General features: G+C 33.8%; 1 protein-coding gene across 7 annotated transcripts in view; it reads left to right on the forward strand.

The window, feature by feature from the left end:
* The first annotated feature begins 9,778 nt into the window (after positions 1 to 9,778).
* LOC112327281 (beta-glucosidase 12) overlaps positions 9,779 to 21,667 on the forward strand; it is a 51,056-nt gene continuing 39,167 nt past the window's right edge. For 2 of the 7 annotated variants that reach the window (XM_052452331.1, XM_052452332.1), the window contains exons 1-9: positions 9,779 to 10,056; positions 10,166 to 10,235; positions 10,359 to 10,417; positions 10,510 to 10,585; positions 10,722 to 10,799; positions 10,927 to 11,014; positions 11,177 to 11,766; positions 11,893 to 12,027; positions 12,134 to 12,242. In XM_052452331.1, coding sequence (XP_052308291.1) covers positions 9,979 to 10,056; positions 10,166 to 10,235; positions 10,359 to 10,417; positions 10,510 to 10,585; positions 10,722 to 10,799; positions 10,927 to 11,014; positions 11,177 to 11,766; positions 11,893 to 12,027; positions 12,134 to 12,242 — 1,283 coding nt within the window. In that variant the 5' untranslated portion in view covers positions 9,779 to 9,978. Of the gene's footprint in view, positions 10,057 to 10,165; positions 10,236 to 10,358; positions 10,418 to 10,509; positions 10,586 to 10,721; positions 10,800 to 10,926; positions 11,015 to 11,176; positions 11,767 to 11,892; positions 12,028 to 12,133; positions 12,243 to 12,367; positions 12,924 to 21,667 lie in introns of those variants that run through there. The other 5 variants (XM_052452325.1, XM_052452329.1, XM_052452327.1 and 2 more) reach the window with 5 other exon arrangements.

The following is a 21,667-nucleotide window of genomic DNA, read 5'->3' on the forward strand; positions in this document are numbered from 1 at the left end:
TTTCATTAAAATTAATCTTACCATCCGCTTTGCATGTACGCTGAATGGGACGGATCCGCCAGTGTGCGTGGTCATCGAACCATGAATTTGCCGGTTCAGGTTGTTGGCGTCGGACTGTGAGCGCCGTGAGAACCGCTCTGAGGTCACGTGCTCAATATATGCCATCCATATTTCCCCCGAGATGAATGGCAGTTTGAATTCCCACCAAACCGCCACCTCATTCCATCCTTCAAGACCGTTATCCCTCGCATGTCTTTTTTATTTTTTTTGGGTGTGATACCAAAAATCATGCAACCTACTTTCATAGTAAAATATTAGAATTTAGAACATAAATTATAAAACAAAAATAAATATTATTTTCGATATTAACTAGTTGCCGCGTGATTCTCCCATACCCTCTTTACAACATTGTTGTTCGCTTTATCCCACTCAAATTTGTTCTGTGTATATAAATAATTCATATAAAATAAAAATGGTACAAGATATAGAATTATAAAAATAATTTATTAAAAATAAGCTGGAAATTAAAAGTTAACACCGACCTGAAATCGCTTAAACCATGCATCGATATTAGGTTTCCACTCAGGATGTCTGGAAACCTGGCTCCATTGAAACAACAGAATCTCCATCGACGATTTAAACGCCAATGTTATAGTTGTAGCCTCAATGTTTGTGAACCTGAAATTAAATAAAATTAATAATATTAATTAGTTGTTCATAAATTATGTTATAAGTATATATAAAAAAACTAAAACCTAAACAAACTTACATTGAGAGGTCATCATTCCATTGTGCCTGGTACTTGCGGGTGAATTGACCCCGGTGTGAAGGCACACTGCTTCTGCGCTGTGAAACCGCGCTAGAAGAGGCAGCATCACAAGTTGGCGCAGATTCCTCGCCCTGATCAGCACCTAAGGATACGTCCTCCTTGCTGCTAGAAGAACTAGCTGCAACCGTCTGCTGACGACGTGTTGTAGATTTCATTCTACGCATCTATACAAATTTATACGAATAATTACATAATTAACTTTGATTATTTAAAAAAAATTCGGCAGCACCTCTCCTATACTGAAGACTACCTACAGTTTTCAAACTTGCAAATCTTTACAATAACCACAAACCAATTGACTCCTGCAACATCATATATACAACCTAACATCTATAGAAATTCAATCATTTAAAAAAATTCGACAGCACCTCCCTTATATTAGAGACTACTCATAGTTTTCATACCTACAAATATTGCAAAATCAACTCTATACAACCTAACATCTATAGAAATTCAACATCTATATATTTTCAACTAAAATCAATACAAATTCATAAATAACAATTAAAATTAATAAAAATAATAAACAACATAACAAACAATAATATCCTAAAATTAAGATAAACTAATTAAATTTAATTCTATATTTCAATTAACATTTAAAACATAAATTCAACAATAACAATTATAGCAATACAAAAAATAATATCCTAAATTAAGATAAACTAATTAAATTTAATTCTATATATTAATTAACATTTAAAACATAAATTCAACAATAACAGTTATGGCAATACAAACAATAATATCATAAAATTAATAAATAAAATGAAAAAACTAAAAAATACTATACAAAACAACCTAAATACAAAACAAACAATACACAAAACTAAAAAACAATACATCAATTCAAACTAAATTTAGGAATAAAAAATGCTTACCTTAATAGTGTGTTGATTTTAAGATTTTATCTACAAACAATACACAAAACAAAAAACACCAAAAAAAATAATCATAATTAAAATAAAAAAATACAAAGATAAAGAAAAAAGAATACATACCTTTTAATATGTTTAAAACCACCACCAAAACAATAAAATCTCTTCCAAAAACTAAATAGAAACGGAGAGGAGAAGAGAAATGGAGATGAAGAGCCAATAGAAAAAATGAACCAAATGGGGGGAGGGGGTTTTTATATATCAATTTTTCCGACGGTATTACCGACGAACATTTATTGTTGTCGGTGGCATTAAATTCCATCGGTAATTAATTGATATTCGCACCAAAAAAATTCGAAAATCCCGCCAAACTTTTCGATCCGTCAGTAATTGTGCCTCTAACATGCGTGCGCTTCGGGATGTGCGTAAACCATCGGTGAATCTGTTGGTAATATACATCGGTGAAGCCGTTGGAGACTCTGTCGGTGATTGTGGCTCAATCCTGTAAATGTTTTTCAACTCTCTGTGAAATACCGACGGGTTAAAGTCCGTCGGTATGGCCGTCGGTGATTGTGGCACAATCCCATAAATTTTTTTCAACTCTCTGTGAAATACCGACGGGTTATAGGCCGTCGGTGTAGCCATCGGTGAAACCGTCAATATTTTTTTTTTGTGTATCCCCTTCACAAAATCTTGAATTGCAAACTTACAGCACACACAGCGCAATAACAAGAGCTGACAATTAAAGAAGAATAAATATTTCATGCTCCAAAATATTACATTATAAAAATAAGGCTTTACAACATGTTTAATTAGTCAGAATTTTCATCTTCGTCCTCAATTGAATTGTTATCATCAGCTTCATCGCACTCTTCAATGTGATTATCATCTTCTTCAACAACATTCTCTTTTCCACTAGTAGAGCTCAAAACAACATTCAACTTCTCTGCGTCAACATCAACAAGACTATCATTGAACATGAAAATTTGAATTTTCTTCCAAGTCAATCGAAGGAGCAACTCGGTATGGTTCAACCAAATCACTAGCTTGAAAGACTTCATCTATCACACTTTTGTCTTCGTTCTCATCCTGAACAACCTCGACACGACCCTTTGGTTTTGTTTTTAAAATGGATAACCAATCAACTCTTGATCGGTCCTTTCTAAAGAAAGGCGTATGTGTAATAAACTTGTTGGCATTGCTTTGCGAAAACAAAGACGTCGTTTATGTTGCGGTGTCTAGCTTTTGAGTTGATTTCAACGAGAGCATAGTGAGGATCTACTCTGATTCCTCTGTCAGTTGTGTCATACCAATAGCATTTGAATAAAAACACTCTATTTTGCTCGCTATGATATTGCAGTTCGATGACCTCTTCCAATCTACCGAAGTAGTCAACTTCAAACTCACTAGAAGTCGATCCCTTAATACAAACACCGTTGTTGTATGTCTTTCTTCCATACCCATATTCTTCAGTATGAAAGACATATCCATTGACAAAATACCCGTTGTAGCACTTGATTTTTCTTTCAGGGCCCAGGCCTAGTAAAGATAGTGAAATAGAAGCACTACCTCCCATTTGATAAACCTAGCTTGTAAATTAAATACAACAATAATCAATAAACGGATATTATGTAATATTGACTACAATTAATTACATTGCAAGAGATAATGAGTTTGTGATAGGACTTACATGTGTTCTAAACCATGTGGCAAATTGTTCATCTTGTAATTGAAAGATCTAGGATTCAGTCAACTGTGAGTTATTGGACAGTAAGTATCGTCGATGTTGCCTGCAAGGTTGTTCCAAATTATATGAGTTTATGGTACAACAAAACATAAATAGTACACTCTTGACAAAGTTTAAGTCGAACATCTACTTATTTAATAAAAGGTCTCAGCTCATCACAGTTAAATATGACATAATTGTGTGCTTGTCTGAACTCTATTTCAGACAAATATCTTCCCCTCATGGCATTTTTAGGTGTGGGTCGTCCAGGATTGGAGAATATTGACAAGTTCCCACTTGAAGGCACTTCACCACCATCATCATGCCGTGGAACACGGTTGATCCTCGTTCTCAAATGAGGTTCGAAATAGTATGAGATAAATGTTGAGATCTCCTTAACAATATAGGCCTCACATATTGACGCCTCAACATGCGCCTTGTTCTTAACTTTTTTTTTAAGATTGAACAAGTACCTGCATATATATATATATATAATTAATCAAAAATTATCAATTAAAAAAAACATTTAATTATGAATTACATAGCTCCTGTAATATCTAACCTCTCGAATGGATACATCCATCTGTACTGGACCGGTCCTCCAACTTTTACCTCAAACGGTAAATGTACGAGTAGATGCTCCATTGAGTCAAAAAATGATGGAGGGAATTTCATCTCAAGTTTGCATATTGTCTCGACGATATTCGTTTCAAGCTTTTAATGTGATCAACGTTGAATTTGCTAGAGCATATATCTCTAAAGAAATGACTGATCTCCGTTAGTGCATCCCATATCCCCTTTGACAACAAATCACAAAAAGCTAATGAGATGAGTGTTTGCATAAACACATGGCAGTCATGACTCTTCATTCCATATAATCTTCATTCCTCCATATTAACCAGCCTTGATATGTTCGAGGCATGTCCATTGGGGAAACACAGACTCTTAAGCCATTTGTAGACTAGTAGTTGTGCGTTTTTCTCTAACAGGAAATTTGCTCTTGGTTTTGCGACCCGTGACCCATCACAAACCAACTTCATATTTTTACGGTTACAGAACACCGCTACATCCAATCTAGCCTTGATGTTGTCCTTTGTCTTCCCCTTCACATCCATGACGGTGTTGAAAATGTTCTCAAACATGTTCTTTTCAATGTGCATGACGTCAAGGTTATGGCGGAGAAGATTGGTCTTCCAATAAGGAAGCTCCCAAAAGATACTTCGCTTCACCCAATTATGGATCAATCCAAAACTAGGAAACTTCTGCTTACCTGAATGGAGACTAAACACAATGTCACCGTACTTTGACACAACATCAAACAATTATTCACCGGAAAGACACGGGGGTATAACATCCTTTTCAACTCTGTCAACAAAGAAATCATTTTTGTTCTTTCTGTACCTGTGATTTAGTGGCAAGAAATGACGGTGACAGTAAAAAAAAGAAGCTTTACCCCCGTTTGTTAGCGTGAATGCCTTGTTGTTCTCCATACAGTATGGACATCTTAGCTTTCCATGCGTGTTCCAACCAGAAACCATTCCATAAGCTGGGAAATCATTGATAGTCCACATCAAAGCCGCTCTCATAACAAAATTTTGTTTCCTCGAGATGTCATAAGTCAAAGCTTTAGAGGACCACAACTGCGTCAACTCATCAATCAACGGACGAAGACAAACATCTATATATATTTCGCCCCGGACTGCTCGGACTTGGTATGACCATAGAAAAAAACATGAACTCCGGCCTCATACACATCCCCGGTGGCAAGTTATAAACCGTCAGTATGACCGGCCAACAAGAATAAGGAGCAGCAAATGACCTGAATGGGTTGAATCCGTCTGTACACAACCCAAGATGCACGTTCCTTGATTCAGCTAAAAAGTGAGGATGCACGCTGTTAAAGTGTTTCCAGGCTTCACCGTCAGAAGGATGCACCATCACTCCATCAACCACATGATGTGATTAGTGCCATGTCATGTGCTCAGCAGTCCTTGGTGACATGAATAACCTCTGCAGTCTAGGTGTGATTGGGAAGTATCTAAGTTTTTTATATGCCACGAGAGTCTTCCCTTTACCAGTTCTGGGTTTGTAACGGGAATGCCCACATGTCATGCACTCGGTCAGCTCAACATTTTTAAGGTAGTATAACATGCAGAAGTTAGGGCATATGTCAATTTTCTGGTATCCTAAATAGAGGGGTTTCATCATGGACTTGGCAGCATAGAAGTTCTCTTTCAGCCTGTTCCCTTCAGGTAAAATGCTTCTCGCCCATTCGATAATCTTGTCATAACCAACCTCACTTAACCCGTGATCTGACTTGATGGTGAACACCTGTGCTACGGCTGATAATTTACTGTGGTTTGTGCAGCCATCCCATAATGGTTCGTCAGAATCTTTCAACAGATCAAAAAACCTTGCTGCATCTGCATTAGGTTCTTCTTCTACGATTGGACATTCCCTGACATTACCTTCACTCATTCTCATTGCATCCATAACCATATTCCTGTAAGGATTACTGTTCTCATTTCCAACTTCATGCATGTTGCTAGCACTAGAAGTTGACCCAACCACCTGTTCTTCCATCCTCTCATCAGGAACAAATAGTTCTCTGTGTGCATACCAACACAGGTAATCATTTATGAACCCTTTGGTTAGAAGATGCATCGTTACAACATCTTGATGCAAAAACTTTAAATTTTTACACTTCCTGCATGGACACCTAATACCGCCATCAGTAAACTTCCTCGGAATAGATGTTGCGAAATTAATAAAACCCTGAACACCGTTACAATAATCCATCCTCCGCAATCCTTGGGGTGAGTCCCGATACATCCATGAACGATCATCTATGACTTCTATTGAACCTCTATAAAACATAACAAAAATATTGATTTTCCCCGACATTATCCAACAAACTAAAAAAATACTTATGTTAAATAGTCATTATCAACTATCAACGTTCATACATACAAATTTATACATATATAAATTTACAGAAATCACAACTTCGCAATAGAATTGATAACAATTAAAACAGACCTGTTAAACAAGCTATTATTTATTTCATCACAACACATTTAATTCGGTGTAATTCAAACAAAATTTCAACAATTTACAAACAAATATAATTTGACAAAATCTAAAACAAACTATAACAACTACAAAATTATACATTCATACGACAAGTTTCTTTGACAAATAACAATCAAACAAGTACATACGTTAACAAAATACATATACTAAAAAAACAATAAAATTCACATTTGAATGTTAAAACTAAAAAGGATAGATTTACTTACAAAAAATGATAAAATCTACAAGAACGGATATTGTGACCACGTACAAAAGTATAAGAAACTTGAGTGTTTGTGTTGAGAAGAGTGGAGAGTTGGGATGGGTGGTTGGCTGCAGTTTGGGAGGGGAGAGGTGGGATGGGAAAGAAGAAGGGGAAGAAGAAGGAGAAACAGAGGAAGATAGTGTTGGCAGAGTAGGTATATAATGGCTTTTACCGATGGAATCACCGACGGATACATTCCGTCGGTGATTCCATCGGTGATTCCGACGATGAAAGTGTCATGTCACTGTACAGCTATCTCGGTTTGAATCCGTCGGTCATTCTGTCGGTAAAATCGTTTGAAAAAAATCCACGTCACCACACCGTTGCAACTTTCCAAACAAACTGTATAGGCCGTCGGCGATACGGTCGGTATATACCGTCAGAGTTGGAGACAGAATTATTGCCATCGGTAATAATTACCGATGAAAAAATTCCGTCGGTAATTCCGTTGGTTTTCGCCGGTTTTCTGGTAGTGAAATTGGGATTTCATGTTAGCTGAGCTATTTTATATTTTTGTTCTGGTTACAAAGGATGATTGCCAGATTAGGATCTTAGGTTGACTGAACTTTTAGCAAAGATTTTGGTTCTGGTTAAAGGGGATCGCTAGACTGAGATCTCAAGTTAACTGAACTTTTGACAAAGAATTTCATTCTGGTTAAAGGAAATCGTCAGATTAGAATTTTAGGTTAGTAGAGCTATTTGAGATTTTTGTTTTGATTAAAAAGGATCGCTAGATTAGGATCTCTAGTTGACCAAGATGAAGATAAAAATTTCGGTTAAGATTAAAGAGAATCACTAGATAGCAGTGTTGTTGACATCATCCTCGAGCAACTAAAAAACCACCCTCTCATTGTCGACCACGATAACCATAGCTTGTTTCAGCCAACCATGCACGTTGTCCCTCACCAACACTAACCAACACCTATTTCCCTTTTTTCCTTTAGCTATAATCACTGCTAAAACGAGTAACCCACACTTTCAGCCGAAACCCCCTATCTTCTCCTCTCTGAGTCGTTTTCACCTTCACTATCACCACCACCTACAACCTAGTGATCAGATATTAGCCCTTCCACCAACAACAGCTCCTCATCTACCAGCCACTGTCAGCCAAGCCAAAAACAGACCCAAAAAAACCCTTTTTCTCTCATTAAGCCAGGATCAACCATGACCGACTACCATAACCAGAAACCATAGCCTCATCCCTTCCTTTAATTTATATACATTCCTTAATATATTATATGTGGATTCGATTGTGTAATATGTAACAGATTTACCATAAAACCCCTTACGTGCCAAAAAAGACTCTACATTACCAAATCTCATGTTTTACCTGCTTTTAATTTGGCTATGACCAAAGAGTATAAAAAACACATTCAATTGGGATGTGGCTGCTGGATTAAGTTGAAAGTAACCGACAAATCACAAGTACAAGAGGCTTGACTTGACTAATTCAGCAGAATTTAATTACGATGGAGGGTCTTTGTTTTAAAGTTATGTGATCGAATCTAGAGATGGGGCATTGAATTCAAGCTACGATAGCGATTCGTCTACCCTACAGGCCGCTGTCGAAAGTGGTCCTACGGATAATGTTAGAGCTTGAAAGTACGAAGAAATTACGAGGGAGCTGGTCCTACGGTGCCAATGGAGATATCCAAAGTCACCACTTTTGAATCACGCTTTATGCCTAGATTCAGTCTCAACTAGTTGAATGCTCGAAATCGATGACCAATGGAAAATTATACGATGGTTTTTTAACAAACACTATCTCAAGGCACTTTGCTTTGTAAATTAGAGTGTCATTAATTTTAAGATGACAATGCTTAATTAATTAATTAATTAAGTAAATAACTTAATAAATGAAAGAGATAGACATAAGATGTTGGAGACAACGTGTGCAATAAAAGTCAAAGAAAACTTATCCAGACAAGATTAACCTTAAAAGTATCTTTAAAGTATTTATGAAGTACGTTTCTCCACGTCAAAATACACTTCATTCTTCGTCAAAATACCTTAAGTTACCTCGCAGCTCATGGTTGCATTATTTAATATTTGAAAGCAAGCTGGTTTTCAGTAGTAAACGAATCAGTTTCCTCCCGCAAAAACAAAACAACTAAAAATTCTTTCTTTTAAAAATATAATTTTTATTTTAATTTGTATATAACCAATTCTCTCACAAATAAATTATATTTGAATATTTTTATTATATTAAAAAAATCACAAAAAATAGTCTTATATATTTGCATGCATTTTGGATTTAATAACTAGTTTATTAATATCATTAGAACTTGATCTATATTTCAAAAATATAAAAAAAAATTATCTTATTCCTTTTTAATACATGAGATTACGAACTTATATGTAAGATGCATTTTTGATATTAAATTCAAAATACAAAAAAATCTATTTTGTTTTCTGTTAGTATCTGGAATTATAAACTTATATGTAAGATATAATTCCGATATTAAATAAAAAGATGGTTCCTTTAATTTTTATATCAGTATTAGAATGGTTAGATTTTTTAACTGATAAGATAATAATTTTTTTATAAAAAAAAAAATTTTTCTTTGATCACAAACAGAACATCGATCACTTAAAATTTTTTTAATATAATTTTTATTGGGGGAACTAATCTATTGGCAAACGAGGAACGCACGCATGTAACGAAATTGTTTAATTTTTATTAGAGTATGTAAGAATATATATATATATATATATATATATATATATATATATATATATATATATATATATATATTTATTTTGATTATTTGAAACTTCTTGATGGAAACCGATATGAAACTTCTTAGAAATTATGAAGTTGTGCGTTCTCACCATGACAACAAAAAAATGGAGAAAAAGATAAGCATTATGAGATAAATTTGTCAAAGTCAAAGAAATTGATCCTTAATTTAAACTAATAAAAGAACAAAAAAAGTCAAGAAAATGCTGCTTGTACACGCTGGAAGTGCCCTATAAAATGGTCGTTCCATCCATGCCATCTTGCACCAAATTAATCTCTACATCTTCATACATTCTATAGCTCTGTAACTCACCATCTCTCCTATCGAGGAAAAGGAAAAGCACAGAATCTCTGCCTCATTTACAAACTTGCGTTACCTTCTTTTGTACCCAAACAAACCTCTATTTCACACACTAAGCCCAAGCCTTATTTATCTAAGTGCCAGCTTAATTCAATACTTAGACTGCCATGGGAAGCATTGATGACTTCAGCCGTAATTCTTTCCCAGATGATTTTGTTTTCGGAACATCCTCATCAGCTTACCAGGTACATACTCTAAATTTTGCAGTAATTAGGAGGGGACAACAGAACATTATTTAAAATAATACTAGTTATGTTAATTAATTTTTCGTTATTATTTTATTATGATATGCAGTATGAAGGTGAAACAAACAAACATGGTAGAGGACCAGCTATATGGGACACTTTCACTGTGGAACATACAGGTACCAATCTCTCTCATTAAAATTTGTACTTCCCTCGCTAAAAAGTTGAAGAGAACTATGTTAATGTCCTAAGAAAACCACCATTATTAACTTTTAAAAAAATATTATTTTCAATGTTTGCAGAGAGAATAAATGATCATAGCAACGGAAATGTAGCTGTTGATTTCTATCATCGCTATAAGGTATGGGAGTTCTTCATCATATTTTCGTTGTGGTTAACTATATGATGTATGTAAGTGTAATTGTTCTTAAAACAAATTGATAAATGTTACAGGAAGACGTGCAAAGAATGAAAGAAATGGGAATGGATGCTTTCAGATTCTCCATTTCTTGGTCTAGAGTATTACCACGTAAGTTTTTATATTTTTTGAAATTTGTTCTTAACATAGTAATAGTAATGACACTAGCAGGATGTGACTTTGACATCTGTTGTGAATTTCCATTTGATATATAGCTTTCCATTGGATTTTTTTTTGGAAAATGCAGATGGCAGGTTAAGTGCTGGAGTAAACGAAGAAGGCATCAAATTTTATAACGATCTCATTGATGACCTCCTTAAGAATGGTTATAACCTTTCCCTTCCCTTCAATTAATCATAATATTTTGCCAAAAATTGTTGCGAAAATTCTTATACAACAAAAGGTTTATCTTGTGCGCTCCATCTGATTATATGATGTTTTGTAATATATAGGTTTGCAGCCTTACGTTACTCTCTTTCACTGGGATACTCCACAAGCTTTGGAAGATAAATATGGTGGTTTCTTAAGTCCTAACATTGTGTAAGTAGCGACCTTTCGTTAATTATGCTTCAAATATCCAAACTTGTTGTAGCTTCGAAATATTATAATCTAATCTGTCATTCTGGAGACTTTGTGGACCTATGCTTCTCTAAAATTTAAAACATTCCTATAAATTTTCTCACATAAAACATTGATTTCCAGAAATGATTTCCGAGACTTTGCCGACCTTTGTTTCCAAAATTTTGGAGATCGGGTGAAGAAGTGGATTACTTTGAACGAGCCATGGATGTTCAGTGTTCAAGGTTATGACATGGGCACGATGGCACCCGGTAGGATTTCTGTCGTTGTAAATGATCCACACCGATCCTTAAACACTGGTGCCACTGAAGTGTATACGGTTAGCCATCATTTGTTGCTTGCTCATGCTGCGGCAGTGAAACTATACAAGGAAAAATATCAGTCATGTCAAGGTGGACAGATTGGGATAACGCTTGTTTCTCATTGGTTTGAACCTTACTCAAACAGTGAAGCTGATCAAAATGCAACCAAAAGAAGCCTCGACTTCATGCTTGGTTGGTTCATGGATCCTTTAACTAATGGTGACTATCCACGTAACATGCATGATTTTGTTGGTGGAAGATTGCCCGAGTTCACTGCCGAGGAATCTAAGATGTTGAAGGGATCGTATGATTTTATTGGAATTAATTACTACACAACATATTATGCTCAAAATATCGATGCAAATTATCAGAGTGTTGGATTCATGTCAGATGCTCGTGCTAATTGGACAGGTAACTAATGATTGATTTCTTTTCTTTATTATTCATCTTTTTTTTTTCAATTACATAACATCAATTAGATGATGTTTTATCAATTATGAATTCATTAATTTACTTTGTTATTTCTTAATTTTGCAGGAGAGAGAAATGGAATCCCAATAGGTCCACAGGCTGGTGTAAAATGGCTTTATATTTATCCCGAAGGCATCAGCAGGCTTTTGAATTACACCAAAGATCTATACGGGAGCCCAACAATTTACATTACTGAGAATGGTATGGTTGAAATGAACGATCATACATTATGCTACATTGAAGTTTCTTAGTACTTCTCTAACACTAAGTATGTTCTTAATGCTTTATTTTACTGATTTGTTCTCAGGGGTTGATGACGTAAATAACAATGCTTCATCACTAAAGGAAGCTCTTAATGATCCCATAAGAGAAAAATCTTACAAAGACCACCTCAAGAATGTTTTGAGATCCATCAAGTGAGTTAATTTTTTTCATTTATTAACTAAAGATCATTGATAATAAGTTTTTTAATCTATAGCAACAATTATATTATTAAGTTACCACATCCGTCTAACTGGGATTCAATATCTATTTATTGCAGTGAGCATGGTGTTGATGTTAAGGGATTTTTTGCTTGGTCTTTAATGGACAATTTCGAATGGGGAAGTGGTTATGCTGTGAGGTTCGGCCTCTACTATGTTGATTACAAAAATGATTTGAAACGATATCCTAAACAATCAGTCAAGTGGTTCAAGCAGTTTCTTAGAAGAGACTCCCACAGTCCTATTCCACATACGTATCCTCTGATTACTTCTAATGAAACGTCGAAAATTGAAGATAGTTTGGTTCGGGATGCTAAAAGGCCAAGAAATGCCTGAATGCCTTCGCCAGGATCTGAAGTCAAAGTTGTTAGCATCTGCAAAGTGGGATTTCACGGATGAAAGATAGAGCTCTCAGCAATATTAATTCAACAGAATTTGGTCACCACTTCATTCATTCAAGGCTGTGGTTAAGAATAAAAATTCATGGTTCTAGTTTTCCTTTGTTTTGTTTAATTATCGTTTCAGAATTTAATTTGATTATTTTACTGTTGTATCATTTTTTCATTCGATTATTGATTATGATTCGTTTAATAATAATACAATTCTTTTGCACCATCATTGTTTATGATTTGTTTACTATTTTTTTTTTTTCAGAAAGAAAAATGTAATATTTGACCCTAAAAGAAGAAAAAGAAATGGATGATCAGTGAAAACGAATACAAATGAAATGGACAAACCAAAAATCAAACCCAGATATGAAGAAAGTATAGATTAAAAGTTTACGAAATCTCCATGATGACATATTAAATGGCTTATTTATACAATTTATCACAACAACATAATCATATTAAAAAATAAATTTACTCCAACAAAATCATTTGGCTAAGAAGATAGTTTAAGAACTTTAATCAAGGCTAGCAACCAAGCTTCATTTGAATCTTTAATTCCAATATGAGTGGAGGAAAAATCAAGCCCCAAACCTTTATGATTGCGAAGAACCCCTTTAATATCAACCAATTCAGGTTTGCCAATAAAAGAACCATCAACATTAGATTTCAGCATATGACATTCATGGGGAGACCATTAAATGGGAGATTTAGCAAGAAATTTAGCAATCCTTTTCCATACATCATAAAAAGAATTACATGAATTAGGTTGTCCAGGATATTATAAAATACTACACCTATATTTGCCTAAATAAACACAATTACAATTGGGTTTCCAAATTAGTTTATCATCAACTTCACTCAATAACAATATAACAGACAACTTATCGAATAAAGAATCAAATGAGTCAATCTATCTTCCTCTAAGAGCCATTCTCCATCAGAAATTTCGTAACCATGAATATTCATCCCACATACCCATATTAAATAACAAGGAAACCTAATCTTCTTATACACTAAAAATTCTATGAAACTGGACAACGAGACAATTATCCCCAACCACACATCGCTCCGAAAGCTAGAATCATGATCATTACCAACCAAAACATAAACATTAACAATTAAACTGAGCGAAGACATATTTAAAGTTGATTCCTTACTATGAATATTGTAGATAATATACTTCCATAATCATGAATTAGAGCTCCCAAACCTCCAAAGTCGTTTAAAAAAGCAAGGCTTTGTTTTTCACTAGTAAAATAACCTATACCCAGCCCTCCTGTTTTCTTAGAAGAACAATAAAAGAACAATAAAGTTCCATTTAACGTTGCATAATTTTTACCTCCCTCCTCACCAAACTAAAGAAAAGGTTTGATTTGTTTCTCAATATTGGCATCAATAGTGATTGGAATAAGGAATAAAAAGAGATAGTAGATAGCGACAATATTATTCAATATTGTATAAAAGAAATTTAAGGGATCATGGGGTTTCTTAGTTGGTTTTTAATTCTTTAAGTCTCATTGCTTTAGCTTTGTATATATAAACATTTATATCAAATTTTAGATTTTTCAGTAGTAGGTTGTCTTATGAGAAAATGAAATATAGTAAAAAAAGTTATCGCACGTATGCGGCGTCGCGAAGATCATCCACCCTTAAAGAAAATGTAAAGGTCTACTTGGAAAATATGGAGAGACAATGAATTCTTGTCTCTTATCAGTAAAATATGGACTGAGAGTCGCCACCTACTATTCTGGTCACTAGGAACCCTAACTGGTCTCACAGATGGGGTATGAAGACTGGTTGCGTAAAGAAAAGATATTAGCACCCCAACTACGCCCTATCTAAAGTAAGCTGCATTGTTTTATTGTCTGATAAAATCTAAGGTTTTGGTTGCCTTTCTAATTGTTGGTCCGTCTAAAGGGTCAAGAAAAGCCCTCCTTAATAAGGAGGTTATTTATCTTAATAGGGTAAAACCTAATTGTTCTAGCGTCCGCAAAAAAAATAGAATTTAATATCCATAATACGTATTAAGTATAATGTCGTACCCCGGATACTAAAAGACAAAAAAATAAAATTTTTGTTGTTTTTGAAATTTTGGCCAATGTTCTCTTGATTTTAATAAACTGGTTATTAAAGCCAAAATGCATGCTAAAACATTGTTTTTTTTTTATGTATGAAAAAAACACAATATGATTTTTTAGCTTTGAGACACTTGGCCGTATGCACAAAAATATTTTTTTTCTTTTTTTAAATGTTTTTGTATTTTTGGAAGTTTTGACAAAAACCGGGTATTGTCGTATCGGATTTTGTATTTTTAGTAACATAAAAATACTGCCCGATATTAATCAAAATGACTTAAAAAATACGCGGGAAAATTGTAAAATCCGAAAAATATTTTTTAAACGTTTTTTTTATTCCAGAAGCGGGTCGAACCCGACCCAAAACTAAAGGGGCTGGTTACTGTGCTTATGCACAGTAACCAGCCCCTACCTCATTTGCTGCAGAACGTGAATTATTCACGTTCTATATGCAAATGGAGGCAAGGGAGAAGCAAGAAGGAAATAAACAGGGCAGCAGGAGGTTACCTAGGGGTGGTGCAGCCTAAGCGTGGCTGTTAGTGGCGGCGACGATGGCGGTGACAGTGGTTCGTAGTGGCTGCAACCTCTTCTCTCTCTCTTTGTTTTCCTTTGTTTTTTTTCTTTCTCTCTGTTTTTCTCTTCTTTCTTCCTCTTCGGGTCTTCTTTTCTTTCTTTCTTTCGGTATTTTCCCTCTCTTCTCTTTTTTTCCCCGTTTCTCTTCTCGTTTCTCGCTCCCTCCTTGTGCTCTCCTTCTCCCCTGTATTTATAGGAAAACAGGGGAGAGACATGGCTGGGGCGACCACTGTGCTGCCCCCTCGAACCGCCCAAGGGGTACGTCCCCTCCATTCTTCCACCACGTGGCAAGTAAGTGGGTTGTGTCGACATCTTTTTGAGGTTTAGGAGAGAGAGGGAGTCGGTGAAAATAGAGTAAGAAAATCTTCTTCCCCTGCTTCGCGCATCCAGGGAAGAAGAAGACCCACAGTGTCGTCCAAAACGGCATCGTTTCGGGCTTCTTCTTCTTCTTTTTTAATGAACAGTGTATGAAACGGCGCCGTTTTGGACAAAACGCACCATTCTATTTAAAAGGAAATGGCGGCAAAATCATGTCAAATTCCAAATCAGTCCTTAATTTGTGATTTGTTCAATCAAGTCCTCAATTGTAATTTTGATTTAACAATCAATGCAATTGCATCCCTGCCAAAAATCAAACAGCGGCCTTCTGATTTTTGCAATTTAACCCTCAATTGATCAATAAACTTCTACTTTCTTCAATTTGGCCCCCTGATTCGGTTTTAATTACAACCCCTCTATTTACTCGCCTTTTCCAGTTTGGTCCTTGGTTTCGGATTTCTTCAATTAAGTCCCTAATTAGCCTTCAAACTTCAATACTTATGCAATTAAGCCCCTGCTTTGACCAAATTCACTCTCAAAAATTATAATTTGACCCCATAACTTTATTTTCTTCCAATTAAAGCCTACATTGACTTCAAAATCAATTTTTCTTGCAATCAAACCCTCTATAAATTCAATTAAACCTTCAATTGAGTCCATAAACATCTGATTTTGGACTTTTCTTCCTCAAATTAAATTTTCTTTGTCAACAAGGCTCTCATTAGTCAGCAAAATACTATCAAATTTTAATCTTTGAATTTTTTAACCTCCTCAACCAATTTTTGACCATTTTTAGAGTGCTCTGGCATCCATTTTTCATTGTTATATTTTTTTGATACTATTTTTATTTTTTTGTATTTTTTGAAGAGAGAAAAAATATGAATTTGAGGAATAACCCAAAAATAGGTTATGACAAAAGTAACAAAATGGTTATCCAAAGACTTAAATGTTATCATGCAACATAAAGATATTTATTATAGCATACAATTTATACTACTACGATTTAAGGTAGAATAGAAAGAGTTGATGCAATAAGTGCCACAACTACAATAGCAACACAATGGTTCCAAATTTGGTCACCCGTAGCTACAACAAAAGTTACTTTTTCCTTAGGCAATCTTGACATGAATAGTTTTATGAAATCATTATTGCAAGCTTTCCCAGTTGTTATATGCTTTTGGCAACAATATTCTGATGGAGTATTGTTGTTGTATATACTATTAGAGATTTCAATTGCACAACGTTTTGTCACCTTTGCATGGCATTGTTCCAAATGTTGAGAAAGCTTTGGATTTTCTTCATAAGTACGAATTGCAAACCTCGGTTTAATGATAAGTATACCGATACAGAAAAATAGTGTTGAGGAGATGCTTTTGCCAAAACTTCCCATGTTTTTTAAAGCAATATATTCTAGTACTTGGATAAAAATTTGATGGATGCAAATAAAATAATATCATGCAAGTCCAATTTATATATTTATAAGCCAAAATTGGACCGGAAGTTAGTTAATATCTGTATGTTAAGAGTTGATGAAATCCGTTTCAGGAAGTTAGTTATTGTTAAAAAAGAGTGTTTAAGTGGTTTTGATAGCAAAGTATTCAAGCGGTTTTTATAGTAAAGTATTGAAGCATAATTAAGTAATTATGAGTTACATTTATCACTACCATAATCTTTAGATTGACTGACGGAATTTTCTGTCGGTATTTGCATTACCATTCCGTTGGTAAAGAAATCACCGACGGAAAGTCTCCGTCGGTGAATCTTTCATCGGTAATTTTTTATCCGTCGGTAAGTCCGTTGGTAATAAAAAAAATTATTAGCGATGAATTTACTGACAGAAAAGGCAAGAAATATTTTTTTTCATTACGTCGGTAATTCCCTCGGAAACAAACCGTATGTAATTATGTCGGTAATTATTTAAAAATATTTAAATATATATATATATTTTACAAAACTAAAAAAATATAATATTAATCAACACTCTATAATACTCAAAATGATTGGAAAAAAGAAGAAGAAAATCAACTCAAAACAATTTGCAACAAATAAATAACGAAAAAATAAATTCAACTAAAAAAATTCATATGAAAAAAATTTAAAAATCTTATAAATAAATCAACTAAAAATTGATCGCATATGAAAAAAAAATCCTATAACAACATTCATACAATTATTAAGAACAAAAACAATTAAAAATAAAATAAAAAACAAATATAGTGAAAAAAACACGAAAAAAGAAGAATTGTTTTTTTTACCTTAATGTAGTTGCAAGTGAAGCTAAGAAGAGAAAAAAAAAACAAATTCGTAAAGTATACTAATTAAAAAAAATGAGAAGAAAAAATAAAAAAAGAGAAGAAGACATGCCTAAGCATGGAGGAGAAGAGAAGGAGTTGAGGAGAGAAGAGAAGAAAAAGAAAGACGAAGAAGACATTCCTAAGCATGGAGGAGAAGAGAAGGAGTTGAGGAGAGAAGAGAAGAAAACGAAGAAAAAGAAGAAGAAGAAAGGAGACGAGACTGTTGTGAAATTAGGGCGTTTTACCGCCGGTTTTACCAATGGATAATTAAATACTAATATTTTTAATCATTCCATCGGGGATTCTGTCTATAATTTTTAATTTAAATTTTGAATTTAATAAAAAAATTTCAGAAACCGCCAAATATCACTGACGACTTTTCAATCCATTGGTGATTTCGTATGTAATATTTAATTTAATTTAAATTTTTCAGAAAACCACCAAATAACACCGATGACTTTTCAATTTGTCGGTTATTTTGTCTGTAAAGAACAGTAATTAACAGTGCAATTGGGAAGTGAATAGTTCTAGAGCTCTCTGTAAAATACCGACGAAATGTTCCGACGGTGATTCTCTTTGTAATTAACATGATGAATAGTGTTGACAGTTTACCAATGATTTTACTAACGGAATTACCGACGGAAGTTTAATCATTCCGTCGGTAATTCCGTTGGAAAAAATGGCACATCATCTTTCTTTTTGCTTTGTTTTAATTATTTTTTTCCCACTGTAATTCCCTCGGTAAATACTGAGAGAATATTTCCGCCGGTAAAATCCGTCGGCAATTTACCAACGAAAATATTCCCTCAATATTTCCGTTTGTATTTATCGATTTTATGGTAGTGTATAGAAAGACTAATTATAAGAAAAAAGATTAGTAAATTTAGAAAATTGTTCAATAATTTCATTGTCTTAGTATAATAACATAATCCAATTAAAGTGTTTACAAATTTGTTAAAATTACATTGTTTGGTGATCGATTAAATGTCTGGGGACATTAGAAAATCGGTGACGAGAATTCATATCTCTGGACATCAAAAAAAAAATCGGTAACGAAAAGTCATGTCTTTTGGACATTGAAAATCATCGATGAAGTATTGAGTTAATTGGACATTTAATGTTAGCGTAAATAATTTCTAATGTAAATGAGAAGCAAGAAAATAAAATACATCCATGGAAATTGTTTACGAAAGTATTTGATTTTGTGAATTTATGAATATTACGAATAAATTGGAAAGATTTGAATATTGATTCAGGATGTTATATAGAAATGTAAGAGAAGCATTCGAAAGGGGACCCAACTTCTAAGGAGCTTGTATAGTAAGAGCTTAAGGTAAAGGTCATCTCCCTTCCCTAGCTTGTAAACTATTAAACTATTTTTATAATGTTTTGGATTTATATCTATATGTGATGTGAATTATCTATTGATCATGAAAACTTGTGCCTATAAGGCAAGAAATTGGATATAATGTAAAAGCGACTACAATGGTGGAATTATAAAAAGATGTGTCGAAATACTTGTTTATGATTTTATTAATCAACCCTAATAACGATAACACATGTACGTGCTTGAAACCGTTACATAACTAGTTACTTGGTAATGAGACTAGTGCCCGGTAATGGGTTAGGGAACTAGTTACCCGATAATGGGGCTAATGCTCGGTAATGAACGGATGAACTAGTTACCCGGTAATGGGACTAGTGTCCGGTAAAGGGTTGTGGAATTAGTTACCCGGTAATAGGACTAGTGCCCGATAATGGGTTGTGAAACTAGTTATCTGATAATAGGGCTAGTGCCCGGTAATGGACGGTGAACCTAGTGCCCAGTACTGGGCGGTGGACTCAATTACTGGTAATGGGCAGAGGAACTAGTTACCCGATAATGGGCTAGTGGCATCACTTTTTCTAATGACCGGGATATGTAATTTAAGTTAAATTGACATGTGTGGTGTTAATATTATCACGATGACTGATTTGCCGAACTATAAATGGAATGTTGGATGAAACCTAACTGTTAAACAAAAGTAGTAAATTGTGTTTATGTTATGGATTATTGAAGAAATAAAAAATAAAATTGATGAAGATTTATCCTTGTGAACGATAGAGACAAAGACCGTATCATTTGGAAAGTAAGAATAGAAGTTCATTGATCATAGTAGGTGTTGTACAATTGAGGAATTCAACAGTATAGATGTGATGTATTTTAAATTATTTGATGAATTGTAATTAATACAATTTAACAATCGTGTACTATGCACATGGAGGATGTCAAAGAAATTATGACTAATAATGTAAATATGTTGTATTGAGGTTTTTGTGTTGTTGATGACATGATAAAAATTTAGTGATAATTATAACATTGTAATAAAATGCTAATAGCAGTGATGAAACGACGTACGACAATAACCACCAATTGTTCTACCTAATGTACGAGATCATAGAGGGCTTGGATCAAACATTGAAGACGCACAAAAACAATTTGTTATAATATTTAAAATCTAAAGAAAATGAATTACTAGGGTTAAAATTTTTGTATTCTAGATACGCGGTATTCAACAACAAGTAAGTTGGTTACTATTTAGAATGATGTGAGAAAGTAAATGAAGAATTGTATAATTAGTCGGCCATATGAGTGATGGATAATGTAATTTGGCCTTCATAATCGTGGCCGAATGAGATTAGGTTGTTGAATTAAATAGATTGATTAATTGATGTATGTATGGTATTCATATTATTTGAAGATGAAACTGATATGAATATTGTGAAAATGATGGTAGGTTCCATGATAAGGAGAGATTTTACTGAAAATCTAAAAGAAACATTGGAATGTGCCAAAATTGGCACAAGAAATATGTAAGTTGAATATATTTATAAGCCAAAATTGGACCGGAAACATAACTAGTTTGACGATTTATATGGATGAGCCACAATGGGTATAATAGATTTAGAATTGGCATAGAGATAGATAGTATCAAAATAAAATAATATTAAATCTAATAAAAAACTCAACTAAAAGTTCAAATAATTTGAACCCAAAAACATAAATTTGAACCCAAAAACATAAATTAGAGCCCAATCTCTCAAACAATGAACAATGGTTGAGCAGTCCTCCATCATCAATGATCATACACATGTGTGATGTGTCTCAGATCTGGTGTCCCCACTATCTTTTATTAAGTTCATGATTTGTCAAAATAAAGGTATGAACATCTGTTTCAAATTATCAAAAAAAAAATCAATTTAGTTCATCATTTATCAAAAAAATCAACTTTTATTTTTCCAAATCAAGCATCAACTCAAATGTTTTCCACGACACCGAAAGAACCCTATAAAAATAATAAAAACCCCATCAAGTTCGATCCTAAAACAACCCATTCTAAAAGGAATAAAATGAAAATAAAACTTGAGCCAAAAAAAAAAAAAACAAAGCATTATTACAATCCACAATAGTATTATGTCTTAAGCTCCAATCAAAGCTTAAAAACTTTAAGTTTCTTCGTGAGATAATGAATAGTGAAATTATAGTCCTTTTTTATTTGGTCCCTGAATTGAAACTTTGCAATGGAGTCCCAATCAGCCTTAGTTTTTTAGATTTTTTGCAATTTCACCATTAGCTTTCTTCAATTGAACCCTTAAATTTCAGCGCTTTTTACAAAGTTGTCATTGTTTTATATTTCCTCAATGTGATCCTTAATTGAACTTTATATTTT

This window comes from Populus trichocarpa, chromosome 4, assembly GCF_000002775.5.
Source record: "Populus trichocarpa isolate Nisqually-1 chromosome 4, P.trichocarpa_v4.1, whole genome shotgun sequence".
NCBI classification, from domain to species: Eukaryota; Viridiplantae; Streptophyta; class Magnoliopsida; order Malpighiales; family Salicaceae; genus Populus; species Populus trichocarpa.